The sequence below is a fragment of the Tachyglossus aculeatus genome, chromosome 4 (assembly GCF_015852505.1).
Source record: "Tachyglossus aculeatus isolate mTacAcu1 chromosome 4, mTacAcu1.pri, whole genome shotgun sequence".
Lineage (NCBI taxonomy): Eukaryota > Metazoa > Chordata > Mammalia > Monotremata > Tachyglossidae > Tachyglossus > Tachyglossus aculeatus.
Window position 1 is genome coordinate 38542460 of NC_052069.1, and position 24421 is coordinate 38566880.

Here is a 24421-nt window from a genome sequence, read left to right on the forward strand (position 1 = left end):
AACAGTGGGCTCACAGTCTAGAAGATCCAAATCACATTCTGGAAACACATTCTGTAGCAGAACGCATGTTTTTGTTAAATAAGGATTCTTCAGGAACACTATTTCCACACTGTAGGACCGCGTTATTTTCTGACAGCACTCACAAGAAAGTAACCCTTCTAAAAAAAGATACCACACTAAATGCCAGCTGTTTAATTAATAGAGTTGAAGGTAACTATTTATCAGGCTATTTTAATTTGTTAATTAATTAATAATTAATGCTGGCATTTGTTAAGCGCTTACTATGTGTGAAGCACTGTTCTAAGCACTGGGGGGCGGGGGGGAAGACAAGGTGATCAGGTTGTCCCACGTGGGGCTCACAGTTTTAATCCCCATTTTACAGATGAGGTAACTGAGGCCCAGAGAAGTTAAGCACTTGCCCAAAGTCACAGAGCTGACAAGTGGTGGAGCCGGGATTAGAACCTATGACCTCTGGCTCCCAAGTCCGTGCTCTTTCCACTGAGCCACACTGCTTCTCTATTTGTTCCTATATGCACAGCCTCTGGCATACTCACTTCTAATCTTAGTGTGAGTCAATTTTTAATTATGGTTTAGAGCAGTTTTCCCATCTGGAATTAGATAATGATGGGAAGGTTTTTAGGTGGATTTTTTTTTTTAAAGATGAAGGACTATACGCAGGGAATGTGTCTGATAACTCTGTTGGACTGTATGCTCCCAATTGCTGAGTACGGTGTTCTGCACACAGTAAGCACTCAATAAATACCACTGATTGATTTAAAAAATAATATTTTTTAATTAAGGAGGAAAACAATGTTTCACCCACTTAATGTGCAAAATAACATGTAGTTAATTATGCAGCAGATAATTTAATGTCTAGCTACATTATAGAAAAGGGGTAAGGATATTAGCATTTGATTTCAATACTTAAGAGTATGCACCCCAAAATTTCCTGTAGGAGGCCAAAATGATTCTCAAGTAACAGTGAACGTCAGTGAATATTAATTTATTGGATTTGAATGTTCCATGAAAAGCATTCTCATAGTTGCATCAGCCAATCATTTTTCACCATTTTTTAAAGTACTAGCATTTAGTACAGTCTCCTTGGGTAGATTTTGTTTCTCAGATAGAGTGGTAATAAATTTTTGTTTGCTCCATAGTTTCATATTTGAAAATGAAATACTGGGCATGCGCCTTGTTAATTTACTTCCTTTCAAAATACATATTTCAAAAAAGTCCATTGAACATGTAAATTCCAGCAGACACTGAAAAAGTCATTGGTTTAAGTTACAAACTATTTGCTGACAACTTCTCATTTTTCTCCTGCCCCACCAAAAATTTAATGAGATTTTATGACACAGGAAGACTTACAATCTCAGGTGTAAAACTGCCGTGACAATTACGAGATGCCCATAATTGTTCCTTCTCAGTATCAAAATTCTTCAAAGCACTTATGTCCACGTCAATAATTTAACATCTGTCTCTCCCTTTAGGACCATAAGCGCCTTCTGGGCAGGGAATGTGTCTACCAACTGAGTTGTAGTGGCCCCTCCCAAGTGCTTTGTACAGTGCTCTGTAATAATAATAATAATAATGGCATTTATTAAGTGCTTACTCTGTGCAAAGCACTGACTCAATAAATACCACTGATGATTGATTGAGTCTCTCCTGGGTAAACAGCACTGTGCTGTGTGCTTGAGGAAAATATGTCATTAGTGTTAAGATGCGGTCTCTGTCCTCAAGGAACTTACAGTAAAATTTGTTTTACAATACAAAATTTGTGCATTTGGATAGTCAAAAGAAACAACCATTTAATCCAATCACACTCAAGGTTCATAAACTTTACAGAATGCATCCTAAGTCAGCTTGCTCCAAAATCCTTCATATGCACAAGGAGGAAGAGTTTATGTGAAAACCAATACATGATTAGTTAGGATTATTTCAAAGGAATCAGAAACTAATAAAAAATTAATGATGCCTTGTCAACTGTTGCATCACATAATGAGTCTTCAGGAACGTGGGAGAAATAAGCACGTTAACCAGAGAAGATCTGATAGCGTTCATATTTTATCTAGCTACTCCGTTTCCTCTTTTGCTGTTCAGTTTTTTTTAATAGTATTTGTTAAATGCTTACTATGTGCCAGGCACTGTACTAAGTGCTGGGTTAGATACAAGCTAATAAGGTTGCACACAGTCCACGTCCCACATGGGGCTCACAGTCTAGACCTCCATCCTCCAGATGAGGTAACTGAGGCAGAGAAAAGGAACCCAAGGTCACACAGCAGAGCCTTGGGCAAGTGGCGGAGGCAGGATTAGAGCCCAGGTCCTTCTAACTCCCAGGCCCGTGTTCTATTCACTACGTCACGTTGCTCATACTTTTTAAAATGATAATAATAATAATAATGGCATTTATTAAGCACTTACTATGTGCAAAGCACTGTTCTAAGAGCTGGGGAGGTAACAAGGTGATCAGGTTGTCCTAAGGGGGGTTCACAGTCTTAACCCCCATTTTACAGATGAGGGAACAGAGGAACAGAGAAGTCAAGTGACTTGCTTGAAGTCACACAGCTCACAATTGGTGGAGCCGGGATTTGAACCCATGACCTCTAACTCCAAAGCCCGGGCTCTTTCCACTGAGCCACGCTGCCTCTCTACTCCGTGATTGCAGGCTATGTTTTTGCCTAGTGGGTACCTCCTGAAAGGGCCTACTTCCTAAGTAGGGTAGCCACTGACAGCCCTCATGGTATTGGCATGTGTGACACCAGATGTAGTAATAATAATAATAATAACAGTGACATTTAAGTGCTATGTGCTACTGTAGTAAGCTCTGGGTTGGATACAAATTGGGTTGGACACAGTCCCTGCCCCACATGGGGCTCACAATCTTAATCCTCGCTATCCAGATGAGATACCTGAGGCCCAGAGAAGTTAAGTTTTAGACTGTGAGCCCACTGTTGGGTAGGGACTGTCTCTATACGTTGCCAATTTGTACTTCCCAAGTGCTTAGTACAGTGCTCTGCACACAGTAAGTGCTCAATAAATACAATTGATTGATTGATTAAGTGACTGGCCCAAGGTCACACAGCAGACAAGCGGCAGAGTGGGGAGTAGAACCCAGATCCTTCCTACTCCCAGGCCTGTGCTCTATCCACCAACGTTGGATGAACCATTTTAATGATGGGATTTATTAAGCGCTTACTATGTGCAAAGCACTGTTCTAAGTGCTGGGGAGGTTACAAGGTAATCAGGTTGTCCCACAGGGGGCTCACAGTCTTAATCCCCATTTTACAGATGAGGTAACTGAGGCTCAGAGAAGTTAAGTGACTTGCCCAAGGTCACACAGCAGACATGTGGCAGAGCCGGGATTCAAACCCATGACCTCTAACTCCAAAGCCCGGGCTCTTTCCACTGAGCCACACTGCTTCCATTTTGCAAAAGGACACATTTCCCACCCTCCTAGAGCGCTTCTCCAGAGCCTTGGTGCTTTCCTCCCAGGACAAGAACACTGGTGCTATATGCAACACATGAAATTCAGCTAAAGAAGCTATGGTGGAGGGAGGCTTGGTGCTTTAAGCACTTGATAATCACCCCACCCTCAGCCCAACAGCACTTCATAAACATATCTGAGATCAATCAATCAATCGTATTTATTGAGAGCTTACTGTGTGTAGAGCACTGTACTAAGCGCTTGGAAAGTACAAGTTGGCAACATATAGAGACAGTCCCTACCCAACAGTGGGCTCACAGTCTAGAAGGGGGAGACAGAGAACAAAACCAAACATATTAACAAAATAAAATAGAATAGATATGTACAAGTAAAATAAATAAATAAATAGAATAATAAATACGTACAAACATATATACAGGTGCTGTGGGGAAGGGAAGGAGGTAAGACGGTGGGGATGGAGAGGGGGACGAGGTGGAGAGGAAGGAGGGGGCTCAGTCTGGGAAGGCCTCCTGGAGGAGGTGAGCTCTCAGTAGGGCCTTGAAGGGAGGAAGAGAGCTAGCTTGGCGGATGTGGGGAGGGAGGATGTGGGGATGTGAGATTTATTTTAATGTCTGACCATCACCCCCTCCCAGACAGTAAGCTCCATGTAAGCAGGGAAGTGTCTACAAGCAACCTTATTAGCTTGTATCCAGGCTTAGTACAGTGCCTGGCACATAGTAAGCACTTAAATACTATTAAAAAAACTGAACTGCAAAAGAGGAAACCAAACAGCTAGATAAAATATGAACGCTATCAGATCTTCTCTGGATAACGTGTTTATTTATCCCATGTTCCTGAAGACTCATTATGAGATGCAACAGTTGACAAGGTGTCTACCATCTCTAGTGTAGTGAACTCTCCCAAACGCTTAGTATGATGTTCCACACCAAGTAAACAATCAATACCATTGATGTTCACCTAAGCCTCAGCCCAAACAGCACTTATGTACAGATCCCTAATTTATTTTAATGTCCATCACCCCCTCTAAACTCTCAGTTCCCTGCAGGCAGGAAACATGTTTACCATCTCTGATGTATTAGATCTCCCCAAGAACTTAGTACAGTGCTCTGAACCCAGGGAAGCAGTATGGCCTAACAGACAGAGCATGGGCCTGGAAATCAGAAGGACCTCGGTTCTAATCTCAGCTCCACCACTTGTCTGCTGTGTGGCCTTGGGCAAGTCACTTCACATCTCTGGGGGTCAGTTACCTCATCGGTAAAATGGGGATTAACACTGTGAGCCCCATGTGATACAGGGGCTGTGTCCAACTCCATTACCTCATATCTACATCAGTGCTCGTGGCTCAGTGAAAAGAGCCTGGATTTGGGAGTCAGAGGTCATGGATTCTAATCCCAGCTCCGCCACTTGTCAGCTGTGTGACTTTGGGCAAGTCACTTCACTTCTCTGTGCCTCAGTTACCTCATCTGTAAAATGGGGATGAAGACTGTGAGCCCCACGTGGGACAACCTGATTACCTTGTATATCCCCCAGCGCTTAGAACAGTGCTTGGCACATAGTAAGCACCTATTACCAAAATTGTTATTATTATTATTATTACAGTGTCTGACACACAGTAAGAGCTTAAAACAAATACCAAAATTATTATTACTTAACACAATAAATGCCATTGACTGATTGAAAAATTGTAAAAAGACATGAAAACAGTAGTACCAGATGGGACAGACCAGCTAAAAAGAAGACTGTTTGTAAAACCATATAGCTGACCACCCTAGTCATAGGACTACCTGTCTAGCATGACATAGCTTAGGCTGAAACCTAAAAATCATGCAACCTAGAAATATATGTATTAAGTGGCTACTGTACACATATACGGGTACACAGAGCACTACACAGGTATGGCATTTCATTTGAAATGCAAGTAACTGTTGGGTACCTCGTTGGGAGCCACCTCATTGTGTGCTGCCATGGCAGTGAAGACAGTGAGAAGCAGCATGGCCTAGCAGACAGTGCCTGGGAGTCAGAAGGATCTAAATTCAAAAACTGGCTCCACCACTTGCTTGCTATGTGACCTTGGGCAAATCTCTTCACTTCTCTGGGCCTCAGTTACCTCATCTGCAAAATGAGGATTAAGGCTGAGCTCCATGCAGGGCATGGACTGAGTCCAGTCTGATTATCTTGTACCTATCCCAGCAATTAGTGCAGTTAAATACCATGAAAAAAGATGATTTAGCCTCTTGAAACAAAACACAAAATGGATCTGATATTTGGAGAAACAACCTTTCATTTGAAGGGAAATCATTTCATTGGAAATGTCACATGCTGTCTGGTACCTCGCCAATCAATGGTATTTATTGAGCACTTAACTGTTTGCAGAGCACTGTACTAAATGCTTATGAGAGGATAGATTTGGTAGACAAGATATCTGCCCAAGAGGGGCTTACTGTAATAAGCACTGGAAAAACTACATGGAGAACTGAATGCAGTCCTTGGCCCTCAAGAATGTAACAACCTAAGAAGAAATGGATGTGCTCTCTTCCCCTAAAATGAGAAGGAAAATTACTACACTCAAATTGATTCAAATCAAACCCACCATGACCCATTAAGCAAACAAAAGGCGATGGAGCGTTGCTTAGTGGAAAGAGCACGGACTCGCGAGTCAGAAGACTTGAGTTCCAATCCTGCCTTCACCATTTGTCTGCAGTGTGACCTTGGGCAAGCCACTTCACTTCTCTGGGCCTCAATGACCTCATCTGAAAAATGGGGATTAAGACTGTGAGCCCCACATGGGACAACCTGATTACTCTGTATCTACCAAAGCGCTTAGAACAGTGTTGGGCACATAGTAAGCACATAGGAAAGACCATAATTATTATTATCAGCAACATGGGGAGAAAATGACCCCAATGTAAATTTATCTCTTAAAGCCTCTCATGCTGGAGAGCAGCATGGCCTAGCATTTTGTTTTGTTGCCTGTCTCCCCCTTCTAGACTCTAAGCCAGTTGTTGGGTAGGGACCGTCTCTATATGTTGCCGACTTGTACTTCCCAAACGCTTACTAAAGTGCACTGCACACAATAAGCGCTCAATAAATATGATTGAGTGAATAGAGCATGGGCCTGGGAATCAGAAGGACCTGGGTTCTAATCCCAACTCCATCACCTGTCTGCTATGGGACCTTGGGGAAATCACTTCACTTCTCTGGACCTCAATTATTTTATCTGTAAAATGGGGACTGTGAGCTCCATGTGGGACATACATGAACTCTGTCCAACCTGGACTATCATGCATCCATCTCAGTGCTTAGTTCAGTGTCTAGAACAGTGCCTGGAACATAGTAAGTGTGTAACAAACACCATTAAAAAAATGTGGTCTTCAGTCTGTATTCTTAGAACACAATGAATTATTGGACTCTAAAATGGAATCCAACTGGTTAGAGTAAGCTAGCTGCCACCATCAAAAGGAGGGCAACAATGAGGAGCAGTAACTTGGGAGTCTCTTCAAATTTTTTTATTTAAAGGAAATGCCACTTTAACAAACGGGAAATTTAGATAATTTTCCTGGAGGCTCCACTCTTAGAAGCCACACCCCACCCACTCCACCTCCCTTACCTTTGACTCCTGGCAGCTAGTTGGGGGAGGGGTTTCATCACACTCCATCAGGGGGATTCTCCCACAGCCCAACAAGCAAAAGTCTTTCTCCTCCAACCTCCACCACTCCCTGTTCCCAGTTAAAAGCAGTTAAAAGCACTGGGGAGGGAAGGCGCCTGAAAACTCTGCGTGATCTTGGGAGCAGAGGGAGTGATGAACTTTGGCCAGATCCTCTCCCTGATTTTCACTATCCAGAGCCCTGACCTGATCCTGTCCACGGGCAAGTCACATGACCCTGTTCCATATGTCAAAGCACAAACTGTGCTAGTTAGTCAATGGTGTTTATTAAGCACACTATACTGGCAAAGTAGCACTTAAATCATTGAGCTAGAACAGGCCCACGGATTGGGATGACCTTTTCTAGAGATGATATGGGAAGGCAACTCACTGAATTAGAGATGATAATAATAATGATGGCATTTGTTAAGCGCTTACTATATGCCAAGCACTGGCCAAGCGATGGAGGAGCTACAAGGTAATCCAGTTGTCCCACATGGGGCTCACATTCTCCATCCCCATTTTACACCAGGTAACAGGCACAGAGAAGAAAAGTGACTTGCCCAAAGTCACACAGCTGACAAATGATGGAGCCGGGATTAGAACCCACGACCTCTGACTCCCAAGCCTGGGCTCTTTCCACTGAGCCATGCTGCTTCTCATAAGGAAATGCCATTATTATTATTATTATTATTATTATTATTATCTGGGATTTCCTAGGAAGCATTCATTCATTCAATCGTATTTATTGAGCACTTACTGTGTGCAGAGAACTGTACTAAGCACTTGGAAAGTACAAGTCAGAAGCATATAGATACAGTCCCTACCCAACAACGGGCTCACAGTCTAGAAGGGGGAGACGCAATGGATCCCGTCTAGGAAATGTGTTTTGTTGCTCTTTTCTTTATTTATAAATTTAATTTATAAGGATGATTAGGCAATTCAATGAGTTGGGACCTATCCTCTGGGAAAATGGATCCTGCAAACACCTAAGAGGCACAATTGAAGAATAAAGGATATTTTGAGCCCCAACTTCATGTTCTGCATGTCCATAATGATTCAGTGTTTTACACCTTGAAGACCACACAAAAACTGATCTAAACCCCTTCCTCCGAGTAAGCAAAAAAAGGACTATCTCGACCCTAAACCCTAACAGCCTTCCTAACATTAGTACAGCCCAAACCATATGGCACTTTCAAATCGAATCCCACCCTATTTGTCTTTCATTGTTGACCTACTTTATGCTGGAAGCAATCACAGCCCTGTGGAGGCACACAGCAGTATTTTTCAACAGCTACTTCATTCATTCATTCAATCGTATTTATTGAGCGCTATGTGCAGAGCACTGTACTAAGCGCTTGGGAAGTACAAGTCGGCAACATATAAAGACAGTCCCTACCCAAAAACGGGCTCACAGTCTAGAAGAAAATAATAATGGCATTTGTTAAGCGCTTACTATGTGCAAAGCACTTTTCTGAGCTCTGGGGGGAAACAAGGTGATCAGGTTGTCCCACGTGGGGCTCACAGTCTTAATCCCCATTTTACAGATGAGGTAACGGAGGTTCAGAGAAGTTAAGTGACTTGCCCAAGGCCACACACAGACATGTGGCAGAGCCAGGATTAGAACCCATGAACTAAGCCTGTGCTCTTTCCACTGAGCCACGCTGCGCACAAACTCTGGCTATTAATTTCTCCAATTAGAGAGATGGGATAAACAATAATTGCATTCTGTGCAGCGAATCTAAGTACAGAGAGTCCAGGTTCTTTTAATCCGGTCACCCCAGCATTAAACCCCACCAAGCAGATACATCCATCTGCATTCATTCACTTTGCAGCCTAAATCTGAATGAGTCACTCCCCATCACTGAAAAGTAAGGGGCATATCCTCCCTCATGTTAGACTGTGAGCCTGTTGCTGGGTAGGGAGCGTCTCTATATGTTGCCGAGTGCCTAGTACAGTGGTCTGCACACGGTAAGCGCTCAATAAATACGAATGAATGAATGAATGAACGTTAGAATTGACTCCCTTTAAGCTGCCCAGCACCGGAGTGCGCTTCACTGAGCCAAATTGGAGCATCTTCTGCAAGTCTCACTGCCATTATTCCATCTGCCAGCCAGCCAGCCACACCTTACGGCCCCCCATCCCCAACACACACATGCATCTCTCCCAGGGAAACAAATGATAGTTACATTTTCTTTTGTTTGGGGTTTTCCGAAAGAAATATGAATGTGCAGGGGTTTTTGCACCTGCTTCATCCTGGAAGGAAATACCACTGACACAAATATGTGCATCATGCTCCTGAGCATCACCACAGCACCAGTAGCCCTTGCTGATGGTCAATAGATACTAACAATGAACTTTTAGCTCTCCCTCTCTCACTCATCTCTCCCTCATCTCCATCTTTTCTTTCAACTCTCCTTCATCTTTCTTACCCTCTCCTCTCTCCCTCATCCTTATCTCTTTCACTCATCACTTTCTTTCCCTCATCTCTCCCTCTTCCTTATCTCTTTCCTTCATTTCTCCCTCTTCTCTTTCCTTCATCCTTACCACTTTCCCTCTCATCTCATCTCTCCCTCTCCTTATCTCTCATCTTTCTTCCTATCCCTCATCCCTTTCTCCTTCCCTCTCAACGCTGTCGCTCCCTCATCTCTTTCTCTCTCTTGCTGCCTCCCTCTTTTTTCTCCTCCTCTTCCACTGTCTCTCTCCTCCCACCCCCCCAAAACACGCAAATGCCCCTCCTAGAAATGGGAAGTTGTTAACTACTGTGGGAGCCTATTCAGGCTGGAAATGGGGTACATAACGGCATCTGGAAGTGGGGAGAAGGGAGGGAGGCAGTGGGGAGCAAGAGGCTGAGCACCCCTTCCTTCCAGCCTCCATCTCTGTGTCCCACCCAACCACCCTCCAGAGGTCCTGGGAAGAGAGGGTGCGATGGAGGAAGGGCGGGATGGAGGGAGGGAGAGATGGAGGGATGGAGGGTGGGAGGGAGAGAGGGAGGGAGGGAAGGAGGGCGGGATGGAAGGAGGGAAGGAGGGCGGGATGGATGGAGGGATGGAAGGAGGGATGGAGGGAGGGTGGGACGGAGGAATGGAGAAAAGGCAGGATGGAGAAAAGGCAGGATGGAGAAAAGGCAGGATGGAGGGGTGGAGGGGGGAGGGGTGGAGGGATGGGGAGGAAGGGAGGGAGGGATGGGGGAGGAAGGGAGGGAGGGATGGGGGAGGAAGGGAGGGAGGGATGGAGAGGGGGAGGGATGGAGAAAAGTGGGATGGAGAAAGAGAGGGAGGGAGAGATGGATAGAGGGAGGGAGAGATGGATAGAGGGAGGGAGAGATGGATGGAGGGGGGAAGGATGGAGGGAGGGAGGGACAGGAGGAGGGATGGAGAAAAAGTGGGATGGAGAGAGAGAGGGAGGGATGGAGGAGGGAAGGATGGAGGAGGGAGGGCTAGAGGGAGAGGGGGAAGGAGGGAGAGGGGGAATGAGAGAGGGATGGAGAGGGAGAAGGATGGAGGGATGGAGAGGAGGAAGGGAGAAGGATGGAGAGATGGAGAGGAGGAAGGATGAAGGGATGAAGGGATGGAGAGGAGAAATGATAGAGGGATGGAGGGGGGAAGGATGGAGGGGGGAAGGATGGAGAGGGGGGAGGATGGAGAGGGGGGAGGATGGAGAGGGGGATGGATGGAGGAATGGAGAGGGGGATGGATGGAGGAATGGAGAGGGGGATGGATGGAGGAATGGAGAGGGGGATGGATGGAGGAATGGAGAGGGGGATGGATGGAGGATTGGAGAGGGGGATGGATGGAGGAATGGAGAGGGGGATGGATGGAGGAATGGAGAGGGGGATGGATGGAGGAATGGAGAGGGGGATGGATGGAGGAATGGAGAGGGGGATGGATGGAGGAATGGAGAGGGGGATGGATGGAGGATTGGAGAGGGGGATGGATGGAGGATTGGAGAGGGGGATGGATGGAGGATTGGAGAGGGGGATGGATGGAGGATTGGAGAGGGGGATGGATGGAGGATTGGAGAGGGGGATGGATGGAGGATTGGAGAGGGGGAAGGATGGAGGAATGGAGAGGGGGAAGGATGGAGGAATGGAGAGGGGGAAGGATGGAGGAATGGAGAGGGGGAAGGATGGAGGAATGGAGAGGGGGAAGGATGGAGGAATGGAGGGGGGAAGGATGGAGGAATGGAGGGGGAAGGATGGAGGAATGGAGAGGAGGAAGGATGGAGGAATGGAGAGGAGGAAGGATGGAGGAGGTAAGGATGGAGGGATGGAGGGATGGAGGAGGGAAGGATGGAGGGATGGAGGAGGGAAGGATGGAGGGATGGAGGGGGGGAGGATGGAGGGGGAAGGATGGAGGGATGGAGGGGGAGGATGGAGGGATGGCAGGGGGAGGATGGGGGGATGGAGGGGGAGGATGGAGGGATGGAGGGGGAGGATGGTGAGGGGGAAGGATGGAGGCATGGAGGGGGGAAGGATGGAGGGGAGAAGGATGGGGTAATGGAGGGGGGAAGGATGGAGGGGGGAAGGAAGGAGGGGGGATGGATGGAGGAATGGAAGGGGGAAGGATGGAGGGATGGAGAGGGGGCAGGATGGAGAGAGGGATGGAGAGGGGGAAGGATGGAGGGATGGAGAGGGGGATGGAGGGATGGAGAGAGAGATGGAAGGGCGGAGACGGGGGGGGGGGGAAGGATGGAGAGAGGGCGGGCTGAGAGACGGAGGGCTGGGGAGAGGGCTGGAGAGGCGGAGGGCCTTGGGGCGCGGGTTACCTCCTTCCTCCTGCTGGGCGCCCCGGGCCTGGTGAGGAGGGCGGTGTCCTGGCAGACGACGGCCACGTCCTCGACGAAGACGCAGTCGGGCAGGCTGTGGTCGGCGGGCAGCTCGAGCACGTGCAGGCCCAGCTTGTCCCGCAGCACGGACACGTAGAGGCGGTGCTCCCGCTCCGCCCGGCCCCAGGACACCGGGGGGCCGCCCCCGCCCACCGGGGCCCGCCGCAGGGCCCGCTCGCACAGCGACTCGGGCAGGCCCCGCACCACCGCGTGCGTCACGCGCCCGAAGGGGCCCGACATCCCCCCCCCCCCGCGCACAGCGCGCCGCGCAGGGCACCGCGCCCCGGGGGAGCGGCCCGGGGGGCCCGGTGCCGGGAGCCGAGGGCGGGAGGAGGAAGAGCCGGAGCTGCGAGAGCAGGAGCCAAGTGCGGGACGAGGAGGAGCGAGAGCAAGAACAGGAGCTGGAGCGACAGCTGGAGCTGCAGAAAGGAGCAAAGTGCGGGAGGAGGAGCTAAAGGAAGAGCAGGAGCGGCAAAACCGGGAGTCAAGTGCAGGAGGAGGAAGAAGAGGAGCTGGAGCTGCAAAAGCAGGAGCCAAGTGCAGGAGGAGGAGGAGGAGCTGGAGCTGCAAGAGCAGGAGCCAAGTGCAGGAGGAGGAAGAACAGGAGCTGGAGCTGCAAAAGCAGGAGCCAAGTGCAGGATGAGGAGCAGGAGCAAGAGCAAGAATAGGAGCTGGAGCTGCAAAAAGGAGCCAAGTGCGGGAGGAGGAAGAGCAGGAGCTGGAGCTGCAAAAGCAGGAGCCAAGTGCAGGAGGGGGAAGAACAGGAGCTGGAGGTGCAGGAGCAGGAGCCAAGTGCAGGAGGAGGAGCAGGAGCAAGAGCAAGAATAGGAGCTGGAGCTGCAAAAAGGAGCCTAGTGCGGGAGGAGGAAGAGCAGGAGCTGTAGCTGCAAAAGCAGGAGCCAAGTGCAGGAGGGGGAAGAACAGGAGCTGGAGGTGCAGGTGCAGGAGCCAAGTGCAGGAGGAGGAGCAGGAGCAAGAGCAAGAATAGGAGCTGGAGCTGCAAAAAGGACCCAAGTGCGGGAGGAGGAAGAGCAGGAGCTGCAAAAGCAGGAGCCAAGTGCAGGAGGTGGAAGAACAGGAGCTGGAGGTGCAGAAACAGGAGCCAGGTGCAGGAGGGGGAAGAACAGGAGCTGGAGGTGCAGATGCAGGAGCCAAGTGCAGGATGAGGAGCAAGAGCAAGAATAGGAGCTGGAGCTGCAAAAAGGAGCCAAGTGCGGGAGGAGGAGTTAAAGGAAGAACAAGAGCAGGAGCCGCAAAACCGGGAGCCAAGTGCGGGAGGAGGAGGAGCTGGAGCTGCAAAAGCAGGAGCCAAGTGCGGTGGAGGAACAGCTGGAGCTGCAAAAGCAGGAGCCAAGTGCAGGACGAGGAGGAGGAGCAAGAGCAAGAATAGGAGCTGGAGCGACAGCTGGAGCTGCAATAAGGAGCCAAGTGAGGGAGGAGGAGCTAAAGGAAGAACAAGAGCAGGAGCGGCAAAACCGGGAGTCAAGTGCAGGAGGAGGAAGAGCTGGAGCTGCAAAAGCAGGAGCCAAGTGCAGGGGGAGGAGCAAGAGCAAGTATGAGCTGGAGCTGCAGAAAGGAGCCAAGTGCGGGAGGAGGAGTTAATGGAAGAACAAGAGCAGGCGCAGCAAAACCAGGAGCCAAGTGCAGGAGAAAGAAGAGCTGTAGCTGCAAAAGCAGGAGCCAAGTGCAGGAGGAGGAAGAGTTGGAGTTGCAAAAGCAGGAGCCAAGTGCAGGAGGAAGAGCAGGAGCTGGAGCTACAAAAGCAGGAGCCAAGTGGAGGTGGAGGAGCAGGAGCTGGAGTTGCAAAAGCAGGAGCCAAGTGCAGGAGGAGGAAGAGCAGGAGCTGCAAAAGCAGGAGCCAAGTGCAGGACGAGGAGGTGGAGCAAGAATAGGAGCTGGAGCGACAGCTGGAGCTGCAATAAGGAGCCAAGTGCAGGAGGAGGAGCTAATGGAAGAACAAGAGCAGGAGCAGCAAAACCGGGAGCCAAGAGCAGGAGTTGTTGGAGCTGCAAAAGCAGGAGCCAAGTGCAGGACGAGGAGGTGGAGCAAGAGCAAGAATAGGAGCTGGAGCTGCAATAAGGAGCCTAGTGCGGGAGGAGGAGCTAAAGGAAGAACAAGAGCAGGAGCAGCAAAACCGGGAGCCAAGTGCAGGAGGAGGAAGAGCAGGAGCTGGAGCTGCAAACGCAGGAGCCAAGTGCAGGCGGAGGAGGAACAAGAGCAAAAATAAGAGTGGGAGCGATAGCTGGAGCTGCAATAAGGAGTCAAGTGCAGGCGGAGGAGTTAAAGGAAGAACAAGAGCAGGAGCCAAGAGCAGGAGGAGGAAGAGCTGGAGCTGCAAAAGCAGGAGCCAAGAGCAGGAGGAGGAAGAGCAGGAGCTGGAGCTGCAAAAGCAGGAGCCAAGTGGAGGACGAGGAAGAGCTGGAGCTGCAAAAGCAGCAGCCAAGTGCAGGAGGAGGAAAAACAGGAGCTGGAGCTGCAAAAGCAGGAGCCAAGTGCAGGACGAGGAGGTGGAGCAAGAGCAAAAACAGGAGCTGGAGTGACAGCTGTAGCTGCAATAAGGAGCCAAGTGTGGGAGGAGGAGTTAAAGGAAGAACAAGAGCAGGAGCAGCAAAACCAGGAGCCAAGTGCAGGAGGAGAATGAGCAGGAGCTGGAGCTGCAAAAGCAGGAACCAAGTGCAGGAGGAGGAGGAGCAAGAGCAAGAATAAGACTGGAGCGACAGCTGGAGCTGCAATAAGGAGCCAAGTGCGGGAGGAGGAGTTAAAGGAAGAACAAGAGCAGGAGCAGCAAAACCAGGAGCCAAGAGCAGGATGAGGAAGAGCTGGAGCTGCAAAAGCAGGAGCCAAGTGCAGGAGGAGGAAGAACAGGAGCTGGAGCTGCAAATGCAGGAGCCAAGTGCACTACAAAAGCTGGAGCAAGAGCAAGAATAGGAACTGCAGTGACAGCTGGAGCTGCAATACGGAGCCAAGTGTGGGAGGAGAAGAACAAGACCAGGAGCTGCAAAAGCAGGTGCCAAGTGCAGGAGGAGGAAGAACAGGAGCTGGAGCTGTAAATGCAGGATCCAAGTGCAGGACAAGGAGGTGGAGCAAGAGCAAGAATAGGAGCTGGAGTGACTGCAGGAGCTGGAGCTGCCAAAAGGAGCCAAATGAGGGAGGAGGAGCAAAGGAAACAAGAGCAGAAGCAGTAAAACCGGGAGCCAAGTGCAGGAGGAGGAAGAGCAAGATCAGGAGCTATTGCAGCAGCTGGAGCTGAAAAAGCAGGAGCCAAGTGGAGGACGAGCAGGAGGAGCAAGAGCAAGAATAGGAGCTGCAAAAAGGAGCCAACTGCGGGAGGAGGAGCAAAAGAAAGAACAAGAGCAGAAGCAGCAGGAGCCAAGGACAGGAGGAGGAAGAACAGGAGCTGGAGCTGCAAAAGCAGGAGCCAAGTGCAGGACAATGAGGAGGAGCAAGGGCAAGGATAGGAGCTGGAGCGACAGCTGGAGCTGCAAAAAGGAGCCAAGTGTGGGAGGAGGAGTTGAAGAGCAGGAGCAGCAAAACCAGGAGCCAAGTGCAGGAGGAGGAAGAGCAAGAGCAAGAATAGCAGCTGGAGCGATTCTAGACTGTGAGCCCACTGTTGGGTAGGGATGGTCTGCATATGGCCAACTTGTACTTCCCAAGCGTTCAGTGCTCTGCACACAGTAAGCTCTCAATAAATACAACTGAATGAATGACAACAGGAGCTGGAGCTGCAAAAAGGAGCCAGGTGCAGGAGGAGGAGTTAAAGGAAGAAGAAGAGCAGGAGCAGCAAAACCAGGAGACAAGTGCAGGAGGAGCAAGAACTTGAGCTGCAAAAGCAGGAGCCAAGTGCAGGACAAGGAGGAGGAGCAAGAGCAAAAATAGGAGCTGGAGCTGCAAAAAGGAGCCAAGTGCGGGAGGAGGAGTTAAAGAAAGAGCAAGAGCAGGAGAAGCAAAACCAGGAGCCAAGTGCAGGAGGAGCAAGAGTAGGAGCTGTTGCAGCAGCTGGAGCTGCAAAAGCAGGAGCCAAGTGTAGGATGAGGAGCAGGAGCAAGAGCAAGAATAGGAGCTGGAGCTGCAAAAAGGAGCCAAGTGAGGGAGGAGGAAGAGCAGGAGCTGGACCTGCAAAAGCAGGAGCCAAGTGCAGGAGGAGGAAGAACAAGAGCTGGAGCTGCAAAACCAGGAGCCAAGTGCAGGACGAGGAGTAGAAGCAAGAGCAAGAATCGGAGCTGGAGCTGCCAAAAGGAGTCAAGTGCGGGAGGAGTAGCAAAGGAAAGAACAAGAGAAGAAGCAGCAAAACCAGGAGCCAAGTGCAGGAGGAGGAAGAACAAGAGCAGGAGCTGGAGCTGCAAAAGCAGGAGCCAAGTGCAGGAGGAGGAGGAGGAGGAGCAAGAATAAAAGCCTGGAGCTGCAAAAAGGAGCCAAGTGAAGGAGGAGTATGAGGTAGAATAGGAGCTGGAACAGCCGCTGGAGCTGCAAAAGCAGGAGCCAAGTGTAGGAGGAGGAGCAAGAAGAAGAATAGGAGCCTGAAGCAAGAGCTGGAGGGTTCCTCCTGCATTGGAGGGTTCCTCCTGGTGACCCCCAAGCTGGCGGGGCTACTGAGCATGCTTACTCACACACACGTTCTGCTCGGACATCACCTTGCCCCTCCCCTCCCCCTCCCATTTCCCCCTTGCAGCAGTGGGAGGGGGGAGGTCACTGCAACTAGGGACAGAGGTGCAAGCATTTAGTGCAATGCTCTGCACCCAGGAAGAGCTCAATTATTGACTGATTGCAGTACGAGGGACATGTGCAAAGAACCTAGGGAAAGGAGCACTTCCCTTTGAGAACTTACTGTGCAGGGAGGGCGATGCAACTCTTTAGCGCTTAGTGCAATGCTCTGCACACAGGAAGTGCTCAATTGCCATTAACTGATTGCAATAAGAGGGACAGGTGCAAAGAACCTTGGGGAAAGGATCAGTCGGCTTTGTGGAAGGCTCACTGTGAAGGGAGGGCAATGCAACTCTGCCCAGAGTTTAGTGCAATGTTCTGCATAAAGGAAACACTAAAATACCATTGATTGCAACGAGAAACAGGTGCAAAGAAACTTGGTGGAAGGATTGATCCGTCAATCGTCTTTGTTGAGGGCTTACTGTGCAGGGAGGGCACAGCAACTCTCCCAACTGCTTCATTCAATGCTCCGCACATTGTAGTTGCTCAATAAATGCCATTGATTGATTGCCACAAGGGAGACAGGTGCAAAGAACCTTGGGGAAAGTATAAATCCATCAGTCATATTTGTTGAGAGCTTACTGTGCATGGGAGGCACTGCAACTCTCCCAGGCACTTACTAGAATGCTTTGCATATAATAAGTGCTCAAATATGGTTGATTGCAACAAGGGAAACAGGTGCAAAGAATGAACCCATTACCTGCCCATAACAAGTTTATAGTCTGGTGGATGAGCTTACAACCTGGGCAGGGAACATGTCTACCACCTCTGTTATACTGAACTCTCCCAAGTGCACACAGTAAGCACTTAATAAATATGAGCAATTGATAAAAGGAGATCTAACAGAGCAGAGTCCAGCACCTATTTTTTCTGCTGCTGAGTCTACCCCAATGCTTAGCACAGTGCTTGGGATAAAGTGCTTAAATCCCATAATTATCATTACTGTGAGGCTGTCCACAATTCTTGGCCCTCTGTCTGTGTTTATGAGCAGCAGTTAGGTAGGCTAGGCTGACCGGCAGGCTGAATTTTGCTTTGGGTACAGCTGGGTCAAGCTCTGTTGTCAAATCCCTCCAGTCTAACCGCACAACATCTCTGGAATCTGCCTTTTCCGCTCCATCCAAAGTTCATCCAGTTGCTTATCCTATCCTGCCTGGATTACTGTATCAGACTCCTTGCCAGCCTCCCTGCTTCCTGACTCTCCCCTACTCCAGTCATTCATTAAGTCATATATATTGAGTGCTTACTGTCTGTAGCGCACTATACTAAACACTTGGGAAAGTACAGTACAACAATAAACAGTGACATTCCCTGCCCACAACGAGCTCACAGTCTAGAGACGAGCTCACATACTTTGGTCTGCTGCCCGGGTCATTTTTCTACTAAAACATTCAGTCCATGGTTCCCCACTGCTCAAAAACCTCCGGTGGTTGCCCATCCACCTCTGCATCAAACAGAAACTCCTCACCATTAGCTTTAAAGCAGTCAGTCAGCTCTCCTCCTACTACCTTCACCTCACTGCTCTCCTTGTCTTATGCCATCGAGTCATCTCCGACCCATAGCGACACCACGGACACATCTCTCCCAGAACGCCCCACCTCCATCTGCAATCGTTCTGGTAGTGGATCCAGAGAGTTTTCTTGATAAAAATATGGAACTGGTTTACCATCGCCGCCTTCCGCTCAGTCAACTTGAGTCTCCACCTTAACTCCCATACCGTTGCTGCCCAGCATGGGTGCGTTTTGACTTGTAGCAGATTGTCTTCCACTCATTAGCCACTGGCCAAGCTAGGAATGGAATGGGTAGGCCTCTGCTTGACTCTCCCTCCCACAGCGGGGACTGGTAGTGGGCTGGAAACTCTCCAGGTGCAACAACCCTGAGAGGGGACGCTGCTCTCCTACTACAACCCAAACCACCCGTTTCGCTCTTCTGACACCAACCAGCTAAGTACAGCTCGATCTCATCTCTCCGCCAGCCCCTTGCCCATGTCCTCCCTCCGTACTCTATTTATTTTATTTGTACATATTTATTCTATTTATTTTATTTTATTAATATGTTTTGTTTTGTTGTCTGTCTCCCCCTTCTAGACTGTGAGCCTGCTGTTGGGTAGGGACCGTCTCTATATGTTGCCAACTTGTACTTCCCAAGTGCTTAGTACAGTGCTCTGCACACAGTAAGCACTCAATAAATACGATTCTCCTCACCGTGCCTTGTTCTCGCCTGTCCCGCCGTCGACCCCCGGCCCACGTCATCCCCCTGGCCTGGAATGCCCTCCCTCCGCACATCTGCCAAGCTAGCTCTCTTCCTCCCTTCAAGGCCCTACTGAGAGCTCACCTCCTCCAGGAGGCCTTCCCAAACTGAGCCCCCTCCATCCTCTCCCCCTTCTCCCCCTCCCCCCACCTTACCTCCTTCCCCTCCTTACAGCACCTGTATATATGTATGTATGTATTTATTACTCTATTTTATTTGTACATATTCTATTTATTTTATTTTGTTGATATGTTTTGCTTTGTTCTCTGTCTCCCCCTTCTAGACTGTGAGCCCACTGTTGGGTAGGAACCATCTCTATATGTTGCCAACTTGTACTTCCCAAGTGCTTAATACAGTGCTCTGCACACAGTAAGCGCTCAATAAATATGATCGAATGAATGAATGACCTGAAACTCCCTCCCCGTCACAATCCAACAGATCACCCCTCTCCTCACCTTAAAAAAACCCTCCTCAAATCACATCTCCTCCAAAAGCCCTTTTCTAAGCCCTAATTTCTCCAAGCCACTCTCTCCTCTGCATCATCTTCAGGTGATATTCACCACACCTTCAGTACCTCAGCACATTTTTAAGGCACTTAATAATAATGATAATTAATAATTATGGTATTTGTTAAGGGCTTACTGTATGCCGAGTACTGTTCTAAGCACTGGGGTAGAGGCAAGGTAATCAAGTTGCCCCATGGGGGATCGCAGTTTTAATCCTCATTTTACAGATGAGGTTACTGAGGCATAGAGAAGTTAAATGACTTCCTCAAAGTCACACAGCAGACGAGTGATGGAGCCGAGATTAGAACCCATGTCCTCTGCTACTCCCAAGCCCATGTTCTTGCCACTAAACCACAGTGCTTAACTACGCGCCAGACACTGTACAAAGCACTAGGGTGGACACAGGCAAATTAGGTTGGACCCAGTCACTGTCCCACTCACAGTCTCAATCCCCATCCCAATCCCAAGTGAGGGAACTGAGGCACAGAGAAGTGAAGTTACTAGCCTAGGGTCACCCAGCAGACAAGCAGCAATCCCCATCTCAATCCCAAGTGAGGGAACTGAGGCACAGAGAAGTGAAGTGACTTGCCCAGGGTCACCCAGCAGACAAGCGGCAGAGCCAGGATTAGGATGTATATGTATAATTGATAAGTATAGCCTTACACTGTCATTTCCTGTATTTGAAATTTATTTCAATGTCTGCCTTCTCCTCTAGACTAATAAACTCCTTGTGGGCAAGGAACTTGTCATCCAACTCTATTGGATTGTACTTTCCCAAGTGCTTAGTACACTGCTCTGCTCACAGTAAGCACTCAATTAATGCCATTGTTTGATCAATTGATTATGGTAATAAGCTTTTTCAAGTGCTGAATTATCTGAAGGGGAAAAAGGGAAACCTTTGCATGGTTAAGAATTTTTATGACATGTTTTTGAGCTCTGAAAGGCCTCTTACCATGCCTCCTATTAAATTTTAACTTGCTCTAGACTTTGTACTCAAAGAGAACAAGCCGAATGTTATTCTTGTGAAAACCAAGAAGCGGCATGGCGTAATGAAACGAGCAAGGGCTTGGGAATCAGACGACCAGGGTTCTAATTCCGGCTCTGCCAACTGCTTGCTGTGTGACCTTGGGCGAGTTACCTCACTGCTCTGTGCCTCAGTTTCCCCAACTGTAAATTGGGGTTTAAACACGTGTTCTCCCTTCTATTTGGACTGCAAGCCCAATGCAGGACAAGGACTATGTTCGACCTAATTAACTTGTATCTACCCCAGCACTTAGATAAGTGTTTGACGCATAGTAAGCATTTAACAATCAATCAATCGTATTTATTGAGCACTTACTGTGTGCAGAACACTATACTAAGCGCTTGGGAAGTACCAGTTGGCAGCATATAGAGACGGTCCCTACCCAACAGTGGGCTCACAGTCTAGAAGGGGGAGACAGAGAACAAAACAAAACATATTAACAAAATAAAATAAATAGAATAGATATGTACAAGTAAAATAGAGTAATAAATACATGCAAACATATATACATATATACAGGTGCTGTGGGGAAGGGAAGGAGGTAAGGCGGGGGAGGGATGGAGAGGGGGAGGAGGGGGAAAGAGGGGTTTAACGAATACCATAAAACAAAACAAACAAAAACAAAAAACAGATTACAGTGTTTCTATTTCTAGCTGGCTTTAATTAAAGTACAGTTGCTCATATAACTGGATGGGAGTTTACCTGGACATAGTTATAGTCACTGAGTGTTTCTAGTCTATGGTGAAGAGTAGTCTATGGAAGAGTCTATAGAGAAGCAGCGTTGCCTAGTGGAAAGAGCATGGGCCTGGGAATCACAGGACTTGGGTTCTAATCCCAGCTCTGCCACTTGTTGGCTCTGTGACCTCAGGCAAGTCACTGCACTTCTCTGTGCCTCATTTACCTCAACTGTAAAATGGGGATTCAATCTAGTAATCAATCAGTGGTATTTACTGAGTACTTACCATGTACAGAGAATTTCTCTAAGCATTGGGAGAATACAATACACCAGAATCAGCATTTTCCCTGCCCAAAATGAGTTTACAGTCTAGAAGGTTCGACCCTACTCCCTCCTACTTAGACTTCAGCTGGGATGAAGCACTCCTGAGGCTTTGCCTGATCACGTCCTTAAAATGTTTCCTCCACCATCCTTATATTTAATCACAATAATTATGGTATTCTTAACTGCTTACTACTTTCCCATCACTGCAGATGACACGACAATCCTTCCCGTCTCACAAGCCTGCAACCTTGGTGTCATCCTCGACTCTGCTCTCTCGTTCACCCCTCACATCCAATCTGTCACCAATACCTGCCGGTCTCACCTCCACAACATCGCCAAGATCCTTCCTTTCCTCTCCATCCAAACCGCTACCCTCCTCGTTCAATCTCTCATCCTATCCCGACTGGATTACTGCATCAGCCCCCTCTATGATCTCCCATCCTCCTGTCTCTCCCCACTTCAGTCTACACTTCACGCTGCTGCCCGGATCATCTTTGTGCAGAAAACGCTCTGGGCATGTTACTCCCCTCCTCAAAAATCTCCAGTGGCTACCAGTCAACCTACGCATCAGGCAAAAACTCCTCACTCTCGGCTTCAAGACTGTCCATCACCTCGCCCCCCTCCTACCTCACCTCTCTTCTTTCCTTCTTCAACCCAGCCCACATCCTCTGCCCCTCTGCTGCTAACCTCCTCACTGGGCCTTGTTCTCGCCTGTCCCGCCGTCGACCCCCGGCCCACGTCCTCCCCCTGGCCTGGAATGCCCTCCCTCCGCACATCCGCCGAGCTAGCTCTCTTCCTCCCTTCAAAGCCCTACTGAGAGCTCACCTCCTCCAGGAGGCCTTCCCAGACTGAGCCCCCTCCTTCCTCTCCCCCTCCCCATCCCCCCGCCCTCCCTCCTTCCCCTTCCCACAGCACCTGTATATATTAATAATTATATAATTAATAAATACAGATTTATCACTCTACTTTTACATATTTGCTATTCTATTCATTTTATTTGGTTAATATGTTTAGTTTTGCGGTCTGTCTCCCCCTTCTAGACTGTGAGCCCATTGTTGGGTAGGGACCATTTCTATGTGTTGCCAACTTGTACTTCCCAAGCGCTTAGTACAGTGCTCTGCACACAGTAAGTGCTCAATAAATATGATTGAATGAATGCCAGGCACTGTACTAAGTGCTGGGGTGGATGCCAATAAATGGGGTTGGACATACTCCCTGTTGCATATGGGGCTTAGGGATCACAGTATCGATTCCCCTTTAACAGATGAGGTAACTGAGGCCCAGAGAAGTGAAGTAACCTGCCCCAGGTCACACAGCAGACACGTGGTTTAGAACCCATGACCTTCTAGTCCCGGCCCGTGCTGTCATTAACTACACCACGCTGCTTTTCTGCCACATTTATGAACTGCTTCACACCCTCCTTAGCCCTCATGTATTCATTCTGACCACTCTAGTTGTAAATATATTTTATGTGCCTCTCCCCCGTTAGGACATAAAGGTGTTATGGACAGGGAAGTGTCACTTTGTTATTCTGAGATTGCCAAGTACCTAGTGGGGGAACCTCACCAAGTGGACACGCAATAAATACTGTTACTGCTACTCTTCAGATGGGTGCATTTGACAAGACAATGGGCCTCATTATCCGTCTGGCAGCTCGACCTGGCTCACCTGTCTGTTTCCTCATCTCATCATCATCATCAATCGTATTTATTGAGCGCTTACTGTGTGCAGAGCACTGTACTAAGCGCTTAGGAAGTACAAATTGGCAACATATAGGGACAGTCCCTACGCAACAGTGGGCTCACAGTCTAAAAGGGGGAGACAAAACCAAACATACTAACAAAATAAAATAAACAGAATAGATATGTACACCCTGAATCCCCCAACTCTCAGGCTCTGTCTCCCTCATTGCTCTTCTGCTCCTTGTGATTGGCGATAATAAATACTAAAAACTAATAGCTAGTCTGAGGACCTCATCAAACGATCGGGGGGCATGGTGGCAGAGATTTTATTTATTTAAAGCCAATCTCAACGGAGTGCAAAGCCCTGTATGGATTATTGTTAGTTGAAATTTTTATTTCTAATAATGACCTTTAGCCAACAGACATTGTCAGCCTTATAAGCTACTCCTACCTCACAATGGAAGGAAATGTAGTCCAGAGAAGATGTGATCAAGTTGTCCTGCAAATCACTGGCAGTACCAGGAATCCAAGAAGAAGCCGGAATTCCCAGAACCCGATCAGAAATCATCCCACCTGCATTGTATCTTTCAATGAACTGGAAATAAATCTCCATAGCACTTACATTCCTAGCTGTAATTTTATATATTTATATTACCATCTGTCTCCCCCTCTCAGCTGTAAGCTCGTTGTGGGCAGGGGAAGTGTCAGCCAACTCTGTGGTGTTGTACTCTCCCAAGTGCTTAGTACAGTGCTGTGCACCTGGTAAGTAGCTCAACCCGGCTCTGCCCCTTGTCCTCTGTAATAATAATAATAATAATGGCATTTATTTAGCGCTTACTATGTGCAAAGCACTGTTCTAAGCGCTGGGAAGGTTACCAAGTGATCAGGTTGTCCCACGGCGGGGTTCACAGTCTTAATCCCCATTTTACAGATGAGGTAAATGAGGCACAGAGAAGTTAAGTGACTTGCCCAGGGTCACACAGCTGACAATTGGCAGGGTTGGCATTTGAACCCATGACCTCTGACTCCAAAGCCAGTGCTCTTTCCACTGAGCCACGCTGTTTCTCTGTGTGACCTTGGGCAAGTCACTTCTCTGGGCCTTAGTTCCCTCATCTGTATAATGGGGATTGAGACTGTGGGACAGGGACTGTGTCCAACCCAATTTGCTTGTGTCCACCCCAGGGCTTAGTACAGTGCCTGGCACACAGTAAGTGCTTAATAAATACCATCATCATCATTATTATTATTATCATTAAATAGCATTGATGATGATGGTTGTTGATGGTCTTCCCATGACGGTAGCGAAGCTCCCGCCTCTGCTTCAGAACCCGCCACAGTTATGTCTC

At 48.5% G+C, this 24421-nt stretch overlaps 1 protein-coding gene across 1 annotated transcript in view; it reads right to left on the bottom strand.

Moving 5' to 3' along the window:
* The window catches only part of DDAH1 (dimethylarginine dimethylaminohydrolase 1), a 226446-nt gene extending 214291 nt beyond the window's left edge, over positions 1–12155 (bottom strand). Inside the window, exon 1 of the mRNA XM_038745570.1 lies at positions 11856–12155. Coding sequence (XP_038601498.1) covers positions 11856–12155 — 300 coding nt within the window. The remainder of the gene's footprint in view (positions 1–11855) is intronic.
* Between the last annotated feature and the right edge of the window lie 12266 nt (positions 12156–24421).